The sequence below is a fragment of the Primulina huaijiensis genome, chromosome 14, assembly GCF_012295235.1.
Source record: "Primulina huaijiensis isolate GDHJ02 chromosome 14, ASM1229523v2, whole genome shotgun sequence".
Taxonomy (NCBI): domain Eukaryota; kingdom Viridiplantae; phylum Streptophyta; class Magnoliopsida; order Lamiales; family Gesneriaceae; genus Primulina; species Primulina huaijiensis.
In genome coordinates this window covers 3,033,592-3,054,799 of record NC_133319.1, presented here as the reverse complement: position 1 = coordinate 3,054,799, position 21,208 = coordinate 3,033,592, and the positions used below count along the sequence as shown (strand labels likewise).

The window sequence follows — 21,208 nt, the reverse complement described above, 5'->3', positions numbered from 1 at the left end:
AGTTAACATCATCGATAAACCACAAACCTCATAATTTAAATTAGGAATTTGATGAAATTTGCAAAACAAATTAATGAGCAACATCTAATTGAATTATGTTATTATGAATTTAGATATAATTTTTACAACTAAGATCAGAAAATCTGAAAGAAATTGCTAAGTAAATTGTAATAAACTAAAAGTGAGTGAATTGGAAATTGAGATCCGGAGAAACTTTGTTGTAGAGTTTTTTTTTTTTTTTTGATGATTCCTTCATTTTTTGTTAGCATCCTCCAATAATTTTGGCTCATTTTCCACGATCACTGGTCGTGTCGAACTTCACCCATCGTGTGTGCGGACATGTTCTCAGATTGACTTAATTTCTAGCAGAATTTTGTTTTTTAAATTAGCTATTTACAATATCTAATACACACATTTATGAATTTATAAATAGTTTTTATATTAATTAAAGCCTATATCAATAGTTCACTGTTCGTATATTAATTTATCAATTTATTAATATTTAATATACAAAAATGAATTTTACCCTTATTATAAATATTTCATGCACTTGATTGTTCCTGTGTGTATTTTTCAACCTAATTAATTTTCTGAAATATTCTAATTAATGATTATCACTAAATATATAATTTATTATTGTCAGTATTTTTATAGATAACTAGTGCATCGACGCACGTAACGTAAAATATTTTTTTATAATTCATTTATTTTAAATTTAAACGAGGATCAAAATATAATTATAATAAATAGTGAGGGACTATAATGCAATTTTGATATATGAATTAAAAAATAAAGGCAAAAACTTGTGTGAGACGGTCTCATGGGTCGTATTTTGTGAGACTGATGTCTTATTTGGATCATTCATGAAAAAATATTATTTTTTATGTTAAGAGTATTACTTTTTATTTAGAATATCGATATATTTGATCCGTCTCACATATAAAGCTTCGTGAGACTGTCTCACAAGAGACATACTCAAAAATAAATAAAAAATAGAAAGAAATAAAAAAAAGACCCAAGTAGGAATTGAACTTACAACTTAATGCATAAAAACAAAAATTTTATCTACTGAACTACATATGACTTACATTAAAATCTTAATATTTTATTAATATATATATAATTATTAAAATAGATCATGATACTAAAAGTTAGTTATTTTAAATGTTTTAATTTAATAATATAACATAGAAATATATATGATATAGATAAATTTTAAAATTTTGTCAAAACGACATGGTAGTAAAGGGCACGAGTGTCATTTAGCCGTTTACCCTCGAGCATTCTCGGCGAGTCACGACTCACGCAGCGGCTTTCCTTTGTTCCACTAAACACCTAATACTCATACGCCGCAACTTCACCTCCGCCCGATTCCGCCTCCGCCACGGTCACCGCCACCACCCCCACATTTCATCACCATCTTCTCCAAGTCTTCAACTCCAGGCGTGTTGATTTGGGAGAGAATCAATAGTCGTCTATCTTGGCATTCAGAAATTGTAGTGGCAATCCAACGTCAGGCCTACGTAGTACCGACATTGCTGAAAAATCAAGTTTAGTGGATCGTATTCTTGCCAATTTCTTGACCTACCTTTCTCAATTGATTACTTGTTTCTGCCAATGACATTGACTATTGGATGTTGGTCTCTGAAAGCTACTCGTCCAGGTATTGTCTTTATGCCTCTGTTAAAGCACACTTTGAGAGATGCTAAACAGTAGTTTTGTTATCCGTTATAATTTTTGTTCGCTAGATCATTGATTTACGCCAAGAAAAAATGGTGGTTATGTTCATTTGATGTTTGTGTCTATTAAAATATGAAATTCAAGTAATCCTAGCGTTATTTCGATGTCGGTTGCTGTTGGAATCCGTCTGTTTCTTGTGTTTCATTCATATTTTTGGCTTGTCTCCACATATATGTGATGTATTACTAGTCTATTTTCCCCAAATTGGACTCATTTTATCTGGCTTCTTTTTTATATATGTCTTGAAAATGACTACATTATTAAAAAAAAAATTATCTTTAAGCGTTTGAAAAGTGCATAAATTTTCACATTTTCTATTCTCTGTTTCTGTTGATTCGAATTCCTCACACTAATGATACGTTGAATGCGAAAACTTATGCTAAGAATGAGTACACTACACAAATATAAAGTCGAGACGAGAAATACTTTTGGGAATCAGCTTCTAACATCTGGCTGTAATGTTTTATTCTTTTTCCCTAATCCCTACTACTAGCTGGCTCCTTCAACGCTGCCTTTGCATTGTTGTTATTTCTGACTCAGCCAATACTCAAAAATTTGGTTCCCTCTTGAATCATTAAGATGAATATAGATGAGACATGTTTCCTACTACTTTGAGTCGTTATACCTAATGATATTTGAAGGAACAAACTTTCATACCTTGGTGATTGTTTATCAATAATTTACTAGCGACAGGAAAATGAGTCTTTCCCCTTGATTGATGAATTGCATACTATGAAAGTAAGGGTTAGATCGTCAATGTACTAAATCCCACTGTGTTAAAATGATACAATTCCTGTACGACATGGCTTTTTAGGCCAGTGTTCTGGTTTGTATTATCGGGCAATCGTCGTACATTCTGCACTACAATTTTGATTTTGTTATTTGAATGAAAAGATAATAAAAGGTTATCCTCCTCTCCCCCTCTACCCTTTTTTCTCTTGATCCCTTTGACAAAGAAATATTTATGCTGATATGATTGATGTGAATCTATCGCCTCAGACTCAACTTTGTTGTATCAATCGAGTGTTTATGGTTGATTATGCTTCTTTCTATAACCTGTGCCTCCTACATAATGATGAAGCCAGTTTGTACTATTAATGAAATCATGCAGGACAGATGCCAAAATGGAGGTCTCCCAGAGCAGAGCTAATTCCAAATATTCATCTGCCAATGCGCAGTTATGAAGTTAAAAATAGGTAATTATTTCTTATTACAAGTGATCTTTAGTGTCCATTTTATATCCAACAGAACAGAATACAAGCTGATTTTATTTTCTCGTAGCAGTGTGCAATCTCTCCCATGGTCTTCAAGATAAAATCGGATGCTAGGCTGTTAATAGCTAGAATGTTCTCCAACGGATACAAACTGATTTTATTTTCTTGTAGCGGGATGCAGTCTCTCCCATAGTTTTCAAGATAAAATCTGACTCTGTACTGTTAATAGCTAGAATAATCTTGTGAGTTCTTGGAATTGTAATACAAGGCTCTCTCCTGTATTGTCATTTTTTATATATTGCTGTTAATGATTCCTTAAAATTGAAGACGAGTTATTGAGGAAAATTTGTAAATTTGGACCCTTTCCACCTTCATTTCGAAGGATAGTTCGCAATGTGCAATATTTATTTGTATCATTAGTTGGATGGTGGGAACATACATTGATTGAATATGTAGCTCACATTACGTTAAAAGAAAATAACTGTTATTATCATGTCAAAACAAAGTCGTATGCCTGAAATGTGAATTCTTTTTTCTGGCAGGACTAATGTTGATGATATAAAATCGCTTAGATTGATAACGGCCGTCAAAACCCCCTATCTTCCCGATGGCAGATTCGATCTAGAGGCCTATGATACATTAGTAAACATGCAAATGGAGGATGGAGTTGAAGGGGTAATTGTTGGTGGGACCACCGGAGAAGGCCAGTTGATGAGCTGGGACGAACATATTATGCTCATTGGTCACACAGTGAACTGTTTTGGTGGATCCATGAAAGTTATTGGCAACACTGGAAGCAACTCAACACGAGAGGCAATTCATGCCACTGAACAAGGCTTTGCTGTTGGAATGCATGCTGCCCTTCATATTAATCCATATTATGGTAAAACCTCCATAGAAGGTATGATGTCTCATTTCAATAGCGTGCTTCACATGGGCCCAACAATTATATACAATGTGCCATCACGAACCGGCCAAGATATTCCACCACACGTAATCCATTCAATGGCGCAGAACCCCAACTTAGCTGGTGTCAAGGAATGCGTTGGAAACGATAGGATTGAGTTGTATACAAATACTGGCATTGTCGTGTGGAGTGGGAATGATGATCAATGCCACAATTCGAGGTGGGATCATGGAGCTACTGGAGTAATTTCTGTCACCAGTAACTTAATTCCTGGCCTAATGAAAGAACTCATGTTTGAAGGAAAGAATCCAACTTTGAATTCCAAACTTCTCCCTCTAATTGAGTGGCTTTTTCACGAGCCAAATCCTATTGGCTTAAACACAGCTCTTGCTCAGCTTGGGGTCGTGAGGCCTGTTTTTCGCTTACCTTATGTACCCCTCCAGTTTGAAAAGAGGGCCGAGTTTGTAAACATAGTAGAGGAACTTGGGAGGGAGAATTTTATAGGAGAGAAAGATGTTCAGATACTCGATGACGACGACTTCATTTTGATTGGCCGTTATTAGGTACCATGAGAACTCTGATTTGTTTTGTTATAATATTTAGATATGATTTCGCATAATAAAGGACACTTTTTTGAGGTAAGAATTCGAATCAGAACTTATTCTGTAGTGGGTTGGTTACGTCGAAAACCACCACTTCTGAGTTATCTCTTCTTTAGTGGACAAATTAACCAAGCGTGGTTCCATTGTATGCATGAGATTTTCTCGTAGACTTTAACCTTTTGTGGTCCATCTGCTTAATTCGTACACGTGTTCAAGGGACTTGGTATGAAACACAATTCGGCATTCGCTTTACCTTCTGGATTTAGAAATTTCGGATTGCATGTTTAAATTTCCATTATTTATTTATATTTTTGTTAAAACAGATAGTTATATCATTATTTAATACCTCGTAATAACTCATTTTATGACTTTTCACTGATTTCGTGAACGGAGTTTTGTGAAATTTTCATGCTAATATACTGTTGTGGGGTACTGTTGAAATATAAACAAACCGAATCGAATTGAATATAACGAAAAATTTAATGCTCGAATTCGACTCAAATTAGGTCTTTTCGAATTGTTCAAAATAGTTCTATTCGAGCTCGATTCGAAGTTCGAAAATTTTAAACTTCTTGGATCGAATTCGGTTCGAAAGAATCGAACATGTTGACGAACTATTACTCGAAAATAAATAATCGAAACACTTGAAATTTATTTAATTAATATAATTATATTATCAGTAAAATATTAAAGTTCGCGAACGGATCTTAAATTATCAAGTCGGTTAGAAAAAGTTTGAACATGTTTGAGTTCGGTTAGAATTCGATAAGTTCGAATGTAAATAAAATATTTTTTGAGATGTTCGAAAAGCTCGCGAAACTATCAAGTTGATCAACTCCCTAGTTGAAACTCATAATTATATTACAGACGAAGTATTCAAAGTTCAACGACATGCCCAGCGTCATTAGGTTTGGATATGAGATGCCTACGTTGAATTTCTCTTTTATCGTGTATAGATGCCTAAGAGAAAGAGCTTTGACAAATCCACAAGTGGTTGATTCATGGACTTTGTCTTCGAGAACATTGTAAAGGGTCTGCACCACTGTATTCATGAAATTTAAGGGTGAAAGAAAATTCAGAATCTTAGTTACAGAGGTCATATATATATATAGTTTCGTTTTGATGTCCATGAATCGTGTTCATTTTTGTGTTTATCATTGAAGTCTTATTTATTTATTAGATGTTATTAAGTATATCAAAATTGTATAACCAATAAGTAAGTATCACTTCATTGATGGACACAGAAGTTGTCAATAAATTATACATCTAATAGACGAGTGATATGTTATTGGTGTCCACGTGAATACATGTTACGAACCCACACTTTTAAAGGTTGGCGAAGAGATTTCTGTTTGGTAATTACATCATGGTATCAGAACTATTATATATTAACTTTAATTTTTTAGAAATATATAATCAAAGAGATGCTATCTCGGCTCGATCCTCTCAATTGTCGCCTGATGTCTATACATTAAATGATTCAACTCGTGCATATTTGATCAAATAATAATTTCTTTGCATTTTATTAGTAAATTAATTAATTGTGAATCCATTAGGACATATATAATTTTTGTGAATCCTACAAACATAAACTGATATATCAATTAGGACATATATAATTTTTGAGCTCGAAACACATGTAAGGAACATTTTGGAACATGAACAAAACCAGCTTATGTTTATTAAAATTAAGTCAACCACGAAGCTTCTAAATTCAATAAATAATTAGATAAATTTGAATCATTTTTAATAAAGCGTGCTTTTATTAATTATGACAATCGAAACATCTTAAAATATTAAGATCAAACACTCGTCGTTTTATAAAAAACTATAACATGAGATAGTGGTGTAACTCGCGTTTCGATTGTTCTATCCGACAACAACAATTATTTCACCGAAAAAAAATTATTCATGTGTTTATAAACTATTTGAAATAAATTTAATGTTATCATATTTATTCAGTAGTAAATTTACTAATTAAAAGAATTTTGAGAGGTTCGTACACACACTCAATGTGTGGAAGAAGACAGATATTTTGGCTTCAGTGTTGCTATTATATGTAGAACAATGCCTATATTTTCAACCCAAAAAGAAAATTCAAAGTTCAAAACACCAAGTCAAAAAACACCGCTACAGAAACCCTCCCCCCACTTGATGTAATAATTTGGCCATTAAAAAAGCCACCCACCAATGAAGTTTCTTGTCTTGTTCTCATCACAATAATGAATCAAATGCACAGTTTTCTTCTTACAATACTCTTCCTCTACATCTCCACTGCTGAATCTGCAGACCCTTTATCTTATTTCTGTAATGATGATACCAAAACAGATAACAGCACCCAATTGTCAAGAAACATCGACTCCTTGCTACCTAGATTAGTACAAGGCGTGATAAAAAACGGATTCTTGGCGACTTCTTATGGTCACGGGGCAAATCAAATCTACGGCCTGGCGCAATGCAGAAGCGACGTGAGCGGCTCCGATTGCTCGGCTTGCATCCAAGACGCCGGGAAACAAAGCCGGAAACTGTGTCCGAACCAGGCGGACGTGAGGATTTGGTATGACTATTGTTTCTTGAAGTACAACACGGTCGAATTCTTCGGACAAGTCGACACTTCCTACGGCGTCTTCTTTTGGAACGTGGCAAATGTGACGGATCCCGATGTTTTCAACAAGAAACTCGGAGCTTTGGTGGATAAGATCGAGTCAAAAGCAGTGAAGCTGCCTGGAAGCAAAGGACTCGGGAAAGCGGAGACGACAATCTCTAATTTCGAGACGCTTTATGCCTTGGTTCAATGCACAAGAGATCTGTCGCCCATAAACTGTGCTCAGTGCCTTGCTATCGCGATCGGGAACGGCCTCACCACTTACTGCAAGGACAAGAAAGGATGCCGAGTTTTGTATGGGAGCTGCTACGTCCGATACGAGCTCTACCCGTTCTTCTTTCCACTCGATTCACAGGGATCTTTGGTCGGTAACGCTGCCAAGTATGAATCTTTCAAGGTTTATAAGCCTTGATCATTGATTATCTACTCGATCTTTATGCCTTTTTGGTATCTTTTCTTACTCGTTTTAGTGCTGCTTTTTGAATAAAATGTAACAACGTCACTGTAACTGTACAAGGTTTTCGAATTCTCCGCCATGCATAATCTATCTTTACTTTTCTCATGTCTATGCACTGAAATGAGCACTCATCAGAAGTTTAAAAATAATAATATGTCAAAATTATTCATTTTCTATACATATGGATTGGATCAAATTGAACGTCAACCAATTTTCAAAGTCAAAACTTTTTAGCTCAAAACTTGAAAATTTTAATGTTTTGTGGTAGCGAGTTCAAATTAGAATTCAATTGGTTTGGGCAAAATATAATTGTCAATAATTTTTAACATAAAAAATTAATTAATTATATATATTTTAAAGTTTATAATTATAATTAATTTCTGGATCAAATAATTGAGTGGGAAAGTGGAGTTAGTCTCATTAGTGGGAAAAAAGTTTCAATTGCAATGAAAGCCAGTTGTGCAGTGGACTAATCGAAGTGGCAAAAATTTGTGTGAGACTGTCTCACAGGTCGTATTTTGTAAGACGGAGCTTTATTTGGGTCACCATGAAAAAGTATTATTTTTTATGTTCAAAGTATTACTTTTTATTATGAATGTCGGTAGGGTTGACCCGTCTCATATATAAAAATTCGTGAGACCGTCTTACAAGAGACCTACTCTAATCGAAGTTCAGCTATGCTCGATATTTATTCGGTTATTAGCTTGGCTTAGTTTTCAATACATATTTCAAGTATTTATATATTACAAGTATCTGTGTAAAAATGAAATCTTTATATATAAAAAATTCAATTGCAATCGATTTAGTGTACTTGAAACTAAGAAAAATTTGTAAGTGGTAGCAATGGAAGAACAAATCATGATGTTTTACTATAGATTTCACTTTTTAGTAAAATTAATGTTGTTTGTGCTTGTAATATTATTGCTTCATGTGCTACACTCTTAATCGATCAAACGATCAAATAAATGAAATGCTGTCTAAGAAAAATGAATAGGATGTCATGTTAATTATTTATTAAATTTATATCTGTGAGACAAATTTATAAAAGTTTGGAAAAAGAAATTCAAAAATTATTTTGAGACAGTGTCCATCTATGAAATATGAACATTCACATAATGATACTCACAGGAAATTTAGGGTCCGCTTCCAGTAAGTGTCAATAGTCCAGACGCAGGTTTTGAAATTACCCTGAGCCTGAAATCACAAATAAGATCGTTAGAAGGGGGCCAGGAGGGTGTCCTGGCGTAGCCCCTCCGACGCTCAAGTCAGAGACTGAGGATATATGGGGGGAGCAGCTAAGGGTGCTGCTGAAAACAATATAGTGAAATTAACCGTACCCTCAAACCTGGTATTTATAGGAGAATATATGGGCTTCTCATGGGCCCTTCACCTGTGGGCCCTGAATATGGGCCGGATCTTGATGGGGTCATCCCTGGGGTATCACCAGTCTCCTCCTCCCGAGTCGAACTGAATCGTAGGTTCAAAGTTCGACTAATTGTGCTGTCCTTGGTTTATCAGCGATGAGGACGTATCATGCCAGAAAAATTAATTTCGTTTGTCGTTGACGAACGATGTTACCACTGCGAAAATTACGGGGATCGACCTGCCAGAAAATGCAACGCCCCCAAAAGCTCTTCAGAAACAAGCACTCGCAAGGGTGAGAACGTGCATTTTCTTTTTGCCGTTCGTCAATCTCCAAAGATTTGGAAACAAATTAAATCATATCGCAATCTTGTTCTGAAGGGGAATATATCAAATCAAATCGCAATCTTGTTCTGAAAGGAAAGATTTGGTCTCGACTCTCCCTATAAATAGCAGTCATCTCCTTACTTCAATTTCACTTCTCCCCTACACAAATTCCTCTACGATCTACGACGCAATTCCCCTTCGTTCACACATCATCCCACCCACAACCATCCACCGCCTCGCCGAGCGCTGCCTGTGCCCCACCGTACACGCACGTCCCAGCCCCTCGCCGCGTGATCCTCTCTCGCCGCCTGCCGTACGCCCTAGCGCATTGCCTCGCCCCAGCGCGCCTGCTCGCCCTCGCCAGCCCGCCGAGCGCGCCTCGCCCCAGCGCGCCTGTCCTCACGCTCACCCAGCACGCCAGCTCGCCGAGCGTGCCTCGCCCCCAGCGCGTCTGCACGTCCTCGCCGAGTTCTCCGAGCGCGCCTCTCCTCACGCTCGTCCGGCACGCCAGCTCACCCGCCCGCCTCCCGCTCGCCCAGCACGCCAGCCCGTCGAGCGCGCCTCGCCCCAGCGCGCCTGTCCTCACGCTCACCCAGCACGCCAGCTCGCCGAGCGTGCCTGCCTCTTCATTCAAGGGTGTGTCGCCTCGTCCAGCCAGCGCCTCGCCCCAGCGCACCTGCTTGCCCTCGCCAACCCGCCGAGCGCGCGCCTCGTCCAGCCAGCGCCTCGCCCCAGCGCGCCTGCTCGCCCTTGCCAACCCGCCGAGCGCGCCTCGCCCCAGCGCGCCTGTCCTCACGCTCGCCCGGCACGTCAGCTCGCCGATCGTGCCTCGCCCCCAGCGCACCTGCGCGCCCCGCCTAGCCACCCTTCGCACCACCCGACAGCGTACGCTCGCCCGGTGCGTCCTCCCCCGCACGAGCGTGCACCCGACTTGTGCTCGTCACCGACTCCTCCTTGCGGCTTTTTGAGTATTCTTACTCGTCTCTTCCGGGTCAGTTCTCTCCTTTTGCCGTTTGATTATCCATAAAACTTATGTCTTCTTCCGATTCCGAGTCTGGTTCCTCGAGTGATTCCGAGAGGTCTAGCGGGTCTAGCGAGTCTAGCCAGAGTAGGACTTCCCTAGCTGATCCTGAATTTACCCTTGACTCTCATGAGGAGGAAGTCACCACTCATAATCGTCCTGGTAAGGAAGTCCGTCACGTGAACCAACAAATGAACATGTCTGAAGCAGATAACTTATGGTACGGTCATTTGTCATCCCATATTCCTCCCACTAGCGAGTCGAAACTTAGGACTTTGTGGCACATTCCATCCTCTCACCAAATCATCATACCTAGCCCAGAGGACCGACCCTATCTAGCCCCTAAGGGCTATTATACCTTTTTTCAGCATCACTTTGATGCCGGTCTTCGCTTTCCCTTGTGCGATTTCCTTCAAGAATTGAGCAAGTACTATCAGGTGCATTTAGGTTTACTCACTCCCAACGCTCTCCGCTTGATAAACTGTTTCGTTGTGTTATTCCGGGCCCTAAACCTCCCTTTGAATTGCACCACCTTCTCCTACTTCTTAGTTCTGTCTCGATCAAAAGAAGGACCTTTCTATGTGACCTCCCGGTCTAGTCACAAACTCTTCGATGGGGCCCCCAGTCACGTGAAGGACTGGAAAAAATATTTCTTTTTTGTTCAGCCCCCTAAGGAATTGACCTGCTTCACGGATTGGTATCCTTCTTTCACCAAACCCAAATTTTCCAAGGGTTATAAAAAAGATGAGGAGTATCTGCAGATAATGAGTGTATTAGGAGATCGATGCTTTAGTATTCCCCAACTCTTGTCTGAAGATCTCATGTGTCACGCCGGGTTGAGTCCCGCGAAAATTAAGCTGAAGGAGAGTGCCGGTAGATATTCTCGCCTCTTAACCATTTTTATCTTTCTTTTGCTTATTGCGTTCTTTGATAATATTCTCATTCGGTTTTCTGTTTTTACTTGCAGGTGTTAGAGTCATGAATGCTGCATTGCTTCGCGAGGTTGCGAAAAAGAAGGCTGGGAGTTCATCATCCGTTCCCCAGAAGTCAGTCGTTCCAGCAGCCACGATGGCCACGAAAGGAGACTGTCATGTTGCTGAGAAGAAGAAAACAAGCTCTTGCTCTACTACTGTGAAGAGGCCTGCTGGCTCCCCTACAGCCGTGAAGAAGAAGGCATGCACGTCCTCCTCCGCTCCGAAGCGAGCATCCTCTCCGCCTCCTCGAGCCAAGTCGCCACCTCCGTCTGGTAAGAAGAAGGCACCCACTGATCCTAGCCCGTCGGTCTCACAGCATGGTAAACGTAAGATTTCTGATATCTCAGTTGTATCAGTCTCTTCTCCAGAAGGGTCCGAGTCAGACGAGGGGCCTCCCCCTGAATCGGCGGTGCATCCTCTATACACCCCGGACACGGCCATCGTGGGGCGGGGTCCTACTCATCTGGCTCATAAGATAATGTATCAGCTTCCTTCCGACGCAGACTCAGCGTTCATGAGTTCACTGGGGTGGTCTGAACTCACTCGCCGGACATGTAGCAGTATCACTGAGGTATATTTCTCCTTCCAGTCATTAGATTAATATCCAATATATGTTTGATCTTCTTGTCGTCTTTTCACTCTTATCTATCTTATTCAGGGCATGATGTACGCCGGGGAGCTGGTGGAGCGCGCCAATGATATCAGGTCCATCGCCTGCCAAGACTTACGCGAGGGTAAGGCTCTCCGCGAACAGCTCCAGGCTACTATTGACGAGATGAAAGTGACACACGCTAAGGAGCTTTCGGAGTCCCAAGCTCGAGGCGACGAGCTTCTGAAGGAGAAACAGGAATTTCTGAAAGAGAAACAGGAGTTTCAGCGACTGACAGATGATCACGTAAAGGAGAACCAGAGGCTGAAGGAAGAGTTAAAGAATGCTCTAGCTGAAGCATCACAGATCCGTAGGGACCTCAAGGATGCCAAGGCGCAACACGCTTCCGAAGCCTCTTCATTCAAGGAAGAATTCCTCAAGTCAGAGGAGTTCAATGAGATTTGCGCCCCTAAAGCTTTTCACTACTTGGAGGTAGGTTTCGAGGGTGCAGTCGACCTCTTCAAGTCCCAGGGATATCCTCCGCCAGGCGCACCTACTGACTTCATCGACATTGAGGGTTTCATAGCGAGTCTCCCCCCCGATTCTTAGACCGAGCTCCTTTACTTATGTCATTTTTTATTTACGCAAACATTGTATGCCTTCGGGCCATATTCTGTTATTTTCTGCACTGCTTTACTTTCCGTAGTACTATGCAACATTTGCGATGTTTACATTTTGTTATTTCCTTTGTGCACTTTTGGCATGTACGAACTCGCTTTATGCAACATTGAGTATTTTGCATTTGCATTCACTGCTTCTTCCGAATTTATCTTCGATGCTTTCAAATCACTAAGGTGAATAAAATCGGCATAGTGCGAACTCCTCTGCTNGATCCGTAGGGACCTCAAGGATGCCAAGGCGCAACACGCTTCCGAAGCCTCTTCATTCAAGGAAGAATTCCTCAAGTCAGAGGAGTTCAATGAGATTTGCGCCCCTAAAGCTTTTCACTACTTGGAGGTAGGTTTCGAGGGTGCAGTCGACCTCTTCAAGTCCCAGGGATATCCTCCGCCAGGCGCACCTACTGACTTCATCGACATTGAGTGTTTCATAGCGAGTCTCCCCCCCGATGCTTAGACCGAGCTCCTTTACTTATGTCATTTTTTATTTACTCAACCATTGTATGCCTTCGGGCCATATTCTGTTATTTTCTGCACTGCTTTACTTTCCGTAGTACTATGCAACATTTGCGATGTTTACATTTTGTTATTTCCTTTGTGCACTTTTGGCATGTACTAACTCGCTTTATGCAACATTGAGTATTTTGCATTTGCATTCACTGCTTCTTCCGAATTTATCTTCGATGCTTTCAAATCACTAATGTGAATAAAATCGGCATAGTGCGAACTCCTCTGCTAGGTGATACCTTAGCAGGAAAAAAGAAATTCAACACACACACCTTCTAACTCCTCTGCTAGGTGATACCTTAGCAGGAAAATAAAATTCAATACCCTCACCCTCTAACTCCTCTGCTAGGCGATGCCTTAGTTGTAAATTTTAATTTTTCTCCGGCACGCTGCTCCTCTACTAGGCCTCGCGATGCCTTAGTAGGAAAATTTAATTTTTCTCATGCCCTCTGCTCCTCTACTAGGCGATGCCTTAGTAGGAAAATTTAATCTTTCTCACCCACGCTACTCCTCTACTAGGCGATGCCTTAGTAGGAAAATTTAACTTTTCTCCTGCCCCAACTCTGCTCCTCTACTAGGCGATGCCTTAGTAGGAAAATTTAATTTTTCTCCTGCACTCTCCTCCTCTACTAGGCGATGCCTTAGTAGGAAAATTTAATTTTTCTCCGGCACGCTGCTCCTCTACTAGGCATCGCGATGCCTTAGTAGGAAAATTTAATCTTTCTCACCCACGCTACTCCTCTACTAGGCGATGCCTTAGTAGGAAAATTTAACTTTTCTCCTGCCCCAACTCTGCTCCTCTACTAGGCGATGCCTTAGTAGGAAAATTTAATTTTTCTCACCCTCACAATGCAACAACTTTCATGAATTGAAAAGAAGAACTTGATTTTATTGAATTCCAACGGATTACATAGGAAAATTCAGAAAATAAAATACATCAACGATAGAATCAAGAATAATACTTCCTAAGGTGATAAGCATTCCAAGGCCTCTTCAAAGCCTTGCCTTGTGCATTCTCCAAGTAATAGGCTCCAGAGCTCAGCCTCTCGATCACTTTGAAGGGACCCTCCCACTTTGGGTCCAACTTTCCTCTCTGCTCTTCTGGCACCTTCCTCAGGACCAAGTCACCTACCTGGAAGTTTCTCTGAACGACCCTCCGATTATAAGACTGTGCAATACGGTTCTTATAAGCTTCCATGTGAATGCTGGCAGCCTCTCTCTTTTCTTCCAGAAGATCAAGGTCAGTGGCGCGTCTCGCATCATTGTCTTCGTCATAAAACATTATTCTTGCTGATTCCAACCCAATCTCAGCTGGGAGCACTGCCTCATTACCATAGACCAAACTGAAAGGAGTTTCTTTGGTTCCTTCTCTTGGGGTGGTTCGGTATGCCCATAAGACACTTGGTAGCTCATCAACCCAATTTCCCTTAGCATTGCCAAGTCGAACTTTCAGACCCTGCACCAGCGTCCGATTAGTCACCTCCACCTGCCCATTACTCTGCGGGTAAGCTACAGATGTAAAGACTTGTTGGATCTTCATCTCTTTACACCAAGCTTGGATCTTAGCCCCTTGGAACTGTCTCCCATTATCAGATATCAATCTTCTAGGCACCCCATATCTGCACACTATATTCTTCCATAAGAATTTCAGAACGTCACTCTCAGTGATTCTTGCCAACGGCTCTGCTTCCACCCATTTCGAGAAATAGTCAACTGCCACCAATAAGAACTTTTTCTGAGCAGGAGCTATAGGAAAAGGCCCCACAATATCCATTCCCCACTGGTCAAAAGGACAAGCGGCCGTGATAGCCTTCATCATCGCGGTCGGCCGGTGATGCAACCGGGCATGACGTTGACAACTATCACAAGACATCACTATCTCTTGAGCATCATGCAGCACTGAGGGCCAAGAATAACCGGCTAGCAACACCTTCCTTGCCAACGCATAAGCCCCCAAGTGATTTCCACAGCACCCCTCATGAACTTCTCGGAGTACATAATCAGCCTCTTGATAACTCAAGCATCGAAGAAGCGGCCCTGCGAAAGACGTTCTATACAACACTTCTCCGATCATCACATAACGCGAACATTTTGTCTTCAACTTACGAGCTTCGCGAGGGTTATCAGGAAGCTTTCCCTCTTTCAGGTAATCAATTATGCCAGTCCTCCAATCCTCCTCCCCCTGTTCAAATGCGGGTGAACTCGTGTGAGGTGTGAGTTCAACTTGGAATACCACATCTCTAGTCTTCCAACTTCCCAGTGTTCCAGCCATTTTGGCTAGAGTGTCCGCCTTTTCATTTTCTTTCCTGGGAATCTGTTCAAATGTAATCTCTGCAAATTTTTCTCTGACTCTGTCCACTTCTTGAGCATACTCAATAAGTTTTTCATCTTTCACATCATACGTTCCCTTCATCTGTTGTGCTACCAGCTGTGAGTCAGAAAAAATAAGTACCCGGGTAGCTCCCACGTTTCTGGCTGCTCGAAGTCCTGCCAATACAGCTTCATACTCTGCCTCATTGTTGGATGCTCGAAAGTCCAACCTTACCGCTAACTTCACCTCCTCCCCAGCCGGTGAAATCAGTACCACTCCCACCCCACTTCCCTCCTTCGAAGATGAACCATCCACGTATACTTTCCAAGGGTCCTCATTTTCTTGATGCACGGTCTCAGCCAGAAAATCGGCTAAGGCTTGGGCTTTAATAGCTGTTCTCGGCTCATACTGGATGTCATACTCTCCCAGTTCAGTAGTCCACTTGACCAAACGACCAGACATATCTGAATGAGTTAAGATCTTCCCCAATGGACTATTGGTGAGTACCACAATTGGATGAGATAGGAAATATGGCCTCAAACGTCTTGCTGTCATCACCAAAGCCAAAGCCAATTTTTCCAACCCTGAGTATCTGATCTCTGCCCCTTTGAGTGCATGCGAAACATAGTAAACCGGCTGTTGAACGGATCCATCTAGCTTGACAAGGACCGAACTCACAGCTCCTTCAGTGGCAGATAAATATACCCACAAAGGCTCACCAGCTGCCGGCTTGGCCAGGACAGGAAGCTCGGCAAGATATTCCTTCAATTCTGTGAAAGCCTTCTCACAATCCGGACCCCATTCAAATTTTTTCGCCTTCCGCAAAGTCCGGAAGAACGGTAAGCTTCTGTGAGCAGACCTCGAGATAAACCTCGCCAACGCTGCGATCCTCCCCGTCAACTTCTGCACATCATTCGGTCCTCGGGGAGAAACCATGTCTTGGATAGCTCGAACCTTCTCGGGGTTAGCCTCAATCCCTCTCTCTGTCACCATATAACCCAAAAACTTTCCACTCCTCACCCCGAAGATACACTTTTGAGGATTCAGCTTCAGCCCGTAGGATCTGAGGGTGGCAAAGGTTTCCACCAAATCTGGTATGAGCTGGGCTGAGTCTTTTGATTTTACCATGATGTCGTCCACATACACTTCGACATTCCTTCCCACCTGCTCAGAAAATACTCTATCCATCAATCGCTGATACGTGGCTCCGGCATTTTTGAGTCCGAAGGGCATGACCACGTAACAGAAAGTTCCTTCAGAGGTGATGAAACTCACTTTATCTTGATCCTCCACAGCCAAGGGAATCTGATGGTACCCTTGATAAGCGTCCAACATGCACAAATACTGATGTCCAGCTGTGGAGTCCACCAATTGATCTATCCGAGGCAAAGGATAACAATCTTTAGGACATGCCTTGTTGAGATCTCTGAAGTCCACACACATCCTCCACTTCCCTGAACTCTTCGGAACAAGAACGACATTCGAGAGCCAAGTAGGAAACTGTACCTCTCGAATGTGCCCAGCATTGAGCAACTCTCCCACCTCCTTTTTTATAACTATATCTTTCTCGGGCCCGAAATGTCTTTTCTTCTGCTTCACGGGACGAGAATTTGGTAAAATGTTTAATCGGTGTTCTGCTACATCGGGGCTCGTCCCTGTGAGCTCTTGGGCTGACCAAGCGAACCCGCTGAGATTAGCATGTAAACAAGTAATGAGTTCATCCCTGATCTCTGGGTCAAGGTCAGGGGCTATCCTTAGCGTCTTCTTATCGGGCCCCAATGCCACGATCTCCGGCTTCTCATCCATCACCTCATGAACCTCCCTCACTACTATGGGCAACCCGCTTCGCCCCCTTCTGATCATATTGACCTCCACACGCGCCCTCTTCCCCTCTTCTTTCACTATCCCCTCGTAACACCGACGCGCGACCCTCTGGTCCCCGCATAAGACTCCAACCTCCTTCCCTACAGGAAACTTCAACTTCTGATGATACGTGGACGCTACAGCTCTGAAATCCTTTAGGGCTGGTCGCCCCAGAATTCCATTATAAGCGGATGGGGTGTCCACCACAGTAAATGTTGTCATCTTCGTTACCCGCCGAGGCTCATGTCCCAAAGATAGAGGAAGGACAATCTGACCCAACGGTGGGATGGCATGTCCTGCAAACCCATATAGAGGAGTGGAGATCGGCTCGAACTCAAATCCCTCGACCTTCATCTGATCCAGAGTGCTTTTGAACAAGATATTCACTGAGCTTCCATTATCAATAAAGATTCGTGCCACATCGTAATTGGCAACGGTTGCTGTCACCACCAAGGCATTGTTATGTGGAGCCACAACGCCTCGGAGGTCTTCCGGCCCAAAACTGACGACCGGATCTTGGGGTAAGTCTGCACCCCTAGATATTTCAAAGCTCTCCAACCTTCGTCCATGCGCCTTCCGAGCTCGCCCGGAATCTCCATCAGTAGCACCCCCCGATATCATATGAATCATTCCTCTCGTGGGGTGGTTGTCCTCATTTCTTCCCCTCCTCGGCTCGACGGGTTCCCGAGGGACATCTTGATCTCGATCTTCTCTCCGCCATGCTCCAACCCGCTGATTTATCCAAGGCGGGCCTCGACCTCGTCTAGATGATGAACGAGATCTCGGTTCATCCCTGGATGAAGATCTTTCTTGCCTGCCCAGCGGTGGAAGCCTAGTACTGCTCTCCCCCCTCTGCGACTTCTCCCCCTTCTCCCCTGATTCCCTTACCTCCATCACTTTATCCTGATTCCTGTTCAGAGGAACATGTGAGGAGAATTGTCCTCTACCTCTAGTTTTGTCCTCCTCCCTTTCGCCCGCACCCCTCTTCTTTCCTCCTCTCTCCGTCCCCTCAACTCTTCCTCCCCCAGGCCGCTGCTCCATCCTCTTGTACCGCTGAGCATCCTCTAGATTCACATATTTTCCCGCCCGAGCCAACAAATCATCATAGCTCGACGGAGGTTTCTTGACCAACGACTTGAAAAATTCTCCCCCCCTCAGCCCTTGGGTAAAAGCACTTATCATGATGTCGGGGGTAGCCGCTAGTATCTCCAGCGCTGCACTGTTGAAACGCTAGACAAATTCTCGCAAAGTTTCAGCCTCTTGCTGTTTCATCACAAACAAGCTCAAATAATTTTTTCGATGCCTCTTGCTGCTGGCAAATCGGTGCAAGAAAGCTGTAGCAAAATCCTCAAAAGACTGTATAGAGTTGGGCTGCAGGGTATTAAACCATTGCTGGGCTGACCTCACCAACGTGCCCAGAAACACTCTGCATCTGACTCCATCTGAATATTGGTGCAACAAAGCCGCATTCTCAAATCTCCCCAAGTGTTCCTCGGGGTCAGTATGTCCGTCATACTCACCAATGTTAGATTGTCGGAAATTCGGAGGAAGCCCTTCCTCCAAGATGGCTAGTGAAAAAGGGCTTCTTCTCTTGGGTACCGGCGCTCTGCTTCCTACCTGCTCCCTCAACCTCCGTATCTCTTTCCACATCTCCCCCATCTCACTAATCTCCCCAGTTGGGAGGGGTTGCGTCTCCTCCACCTTGCTCTGGTGGACTTCAACATTTTCCTCACGTTCCTGACGAGCGGCCTGTTCCTCTACAAACACAGACTCTTGATTCCTTTTCATGGCCTCATCCACTGTCCGGGTGATAAATTGGCCCAACTGCTCCAGGGTCAAGTTCCCCACGTTCTCATTGGGACGGGTTTGCTCGACCCTTGTCTCGTGAAGGGGCTGCTCGGTTCTTGTCTCTTGACGAGGTTGTTCCTGTCTCGTCTCAAGACGCGGTTGTTCATGTCTTGTCTCAACATGAGACTGTTCGGGTCCCCTCTGAGGACGCGATGATGCTGAGGTAGCTCTTCTACTTCCTTTCCTGCCTACCATCTCTACGTCTCAACTCAAGTTTTCCCACAGACGGCGCCAAGTGATACTCACAGGAAATTTAGGGTCCGCTTCCAGTAAGTGTCACTAGTCCAGACGCAGGTTTTGAAATTACCCTGAGCCTGAAATCACAAATAAGATCGTTAGAAGGGGGCCAGGAGGGTGTCCTGGCGTAGCCCCTCCGACGCTCAAGTCAGAGACTGAGGATATATGGGGGGAGCAGCTAAGGGTGCTGCTGAAAACAATATAGTGAATAATTAACCGTTCCCTCTAACCTGGTATTTATAGGAGAATATATGGGCTTCTCATGGGCCCTTCACCTGTGGGCCCTGAATATGGGCCGGATCTTGATGGGCTCATCCCTGGGGTATCAACATAACATGTTGAGAAAACAAATTAATGCAATTCTTATATAAAAATAGTAAACTACTACTAATAATTATCGACAACCTTAAATTATTATTTGGTAAATGTAATGTGATGACGAATGATGTAATGTATATAAATGAANAAAAATGTATAATCTTTTGATATCTTATTTTAGGGAACAATATCTAATAGCTTGGTTCCTTACATAATGGATTCTTGGTCCAAAATGGATTCGTGGCTCCCGTTAAATTGTATTTCATTCGCATGTCTTTTGGTATGTTTTGGTACATAAATTTAGTGGGGTTTGCTACTTTTTGAAGAACCATTTCTCGTCATTCCATCCTTTTCTTTAGAGTTGGAATAGAATATTCCGGGTCGAGCCCTATATGCATGGGTGCTCTTTACAGCCTGGTTATGTGCATTCTGATGTATTCAAAAATATTGAGTGGTGATACCCCCATGACCCGGAATATTATATAAATAGCACAAATCAAGGTAAAGCTGTAGGAGGAGTTCGTCAGAAGCCAAACAGGTGAATGCCTGGGACATCACCCCGGGCATTAGAAGTCTGGGCTCTCATACAAACTTCCGGAAGGTTTTATATCCGGACTACCTCGAAATTAGCACCTCACTCGAGTGCATCAATATGAGCTACTTTATGCTTGACAATCATTACTGTCAGAACCACAGGAGTTGGCTTGTCAGAGTAATTGTCAGAAGTAGGGTATGAACAACCATCTTCCCTTAAGTAGTAAGTTGGCACTGAAAACAAGGTAATCATGAGATTTCCTCATATAAATAGGAGATATGTTTACATTTGAAGGAGCTTTCTCTGATTCACATATATCCTCACATATATCGCCATTTTTCTTTCATCCTCACCTGCTGATTTAAGCATCGGAGTGACAACACTGGAAACCCCTCTGACGCCCATTCACGAGTTCATTTCCTTGTTTGCAGGTTACGATTGAAGTCATATCCCTTGCTCATTTCCCTAAAACACAAACTCTCATACGATTCGGTGGATTTCCCCGACCCAGCTCACCCAATTCAACCGGATCGCATCATTGATGATTCGTCCTCAAAAGATTTTCAAGTTGGTAGAGTAGGTGAATACATAACCAATTGTCGGAAATTCTATTCTCCCTACTAACACCTCCTCAAATGAATTCGTCACACAAACATTGCCCAATGTGATTTACAAGATATTGTGTTAATCCGGGTTTTGCTCAGTACCGAAAGATAGCGACGGCAGATTCTCACGTCATCAAAAAAATCACTAAGGATTTAAGCGTTCTTAAAATCTCGAGTATTTATTCAAAATAGAACGATGCCAAAATTTTCAATATTTTTATACTTCATCCAAAAAGAAGTACAAGATTAATTAAATCCGGTTAATTCTTGATTCGAACAAAGTTGTGCATTTCTTTTTCCTATTCAAGAATGTATGATACTCGATTATTTTCATATAAAAAAGGGAAAACTAAGGTTATATACTTTCATCCTAATCGGGTATGAACAAATATTCATGTGCTTAATATTAAATTTGGACACCTACTTCGGCCTTTTGGTTTCATAAAAGGAGGAGTTCTCTTGTGAGACGATTTCACGAATCTTTATATGTGAGACGAGTCAACCCTATC

General features: G+C 42.2%; 3 protein-coding genes across 3 annotated transcripts; all 3 read left to right on the top strand.

The window, feature by feature from the left end:
• Nucleotides 1-1,277: 1,277 nt before the first annotated feature.
• On the top strand, nucleotides 1,278-4,735 carry LOC140958089 (4-hydroxy-tetrahydrodipicolinate synthase, chloroplastic-like). The gene is made up of 3 exons (XM_073415486.1): nucleotides 1,278-1,663; nucleotides 2,852-2,936; nucleotides 3,497-4,735. Exons 1-3 carry the CDS (start codon nucleotides 1,618-1,620, stop codon nucleotides 4,422-4,424), a joined length of 1,059 nt encoding a protein of 352 aa, XP_073271587.1. The 5' UTR covers nucleotides 1,278-1,617; the 3' UTR covers nucleotides 4,425-4,735.
• A 1,857-nt stretch (nucleotides 4,736-6,592) lies between these two features.
• LOC140957344 (cysteine-rich repeat secretory protein 55-like) lies at nucleotides 6,593-7,630 on the top strand. Its single transcript, XM_073414557.1, has one exon. The coding sequence runs from the start codon at nucleotides 6,686-6,688 to the stop codon at nucleotides 7,478-7,480; it is 795 nt and encodes a 264-aa protein (XP_073270658.1). The 5' UTR covers nucleotides 6,593-6,685; the 3' UTR covers nucleotides 7,481-7,630.
• Nucleotides 7,631-9,956: 2,326 nt separating this feature from the next.
• On the top strand, nucleotides 9,957-12,500 carry LOC140957827 (uncharacterized). The gene is made up of 3 exons (XM_073415221.1): nucleotides 9,957-11,108; nucleotides 11,203-11,780; nucleotides 11,868-12,500. The coding sequence occupies exons 1-3, from the start codon at nucleotides 10,247-10,249 to the stop codon at nucleotides 12,405-12,407; spliced, it is 1,980 nt and encodes a 659-aa protein (XP_073271322.1). The 5' UTR covers nucleotides 9,957-10,246; the 3' UTR covers nucleotides 12,408-12,500.
• Nucleotides 12,501-21,208: the final 8,708 nt, after the last annotated feature.

Bases quoted from the DNA above. Each gene is read 5' to 3' on its own strand.
- LOC140958089 (XM_073415486.1), top strand. From the start codon at position 1,618: ATGACATTGACTATTGGATGTTGGTCTCTGAAAGCTACTCGTCCAG. The intron at 1,664-2,851 runs GTATTGTCTTTA...GAAATCATGCAG, and splicing joins TCTGAAAGCTACTCGTCCAG to GACAGATGCCAAAATGGAGG. The intron at 2,937-3,496 runs GTAATTATTTCT...TTTTTCTGGCAG, and splicing joins AGTTATGAAGTTAAAAATAG to GACTAATGTTGATGATATAA.
- LOC140957827 (XM_073415221.1), top strand. From the start codon at position 10,247: ATGTCTTCTTCCGATTCCGAGTCTGGTTCCTCGAGTGATTCCGAGAGG. The intron at 11,109-11,202 runs GTAGATATTCTC...TTTTACTTGCAG, and splicing joins TAAGCTGAAGGAGAGTGCCG to GTGTTAGAGTCATGAATGCT. The intron at 11,781-11,867 runs GTATATTTCTCC...TATCTTATTCAG, and splicing joins CATGTAGCAGTATCACTGAG to GGCATGATGTACGCCGGGGA.
- LOC140957344 (XM_073414557.1), top strand. From the start codon at position 6,686: ATGAATCAAATGCACAGTTTTCTTCTTACAATACTCTTCCTCTACATC.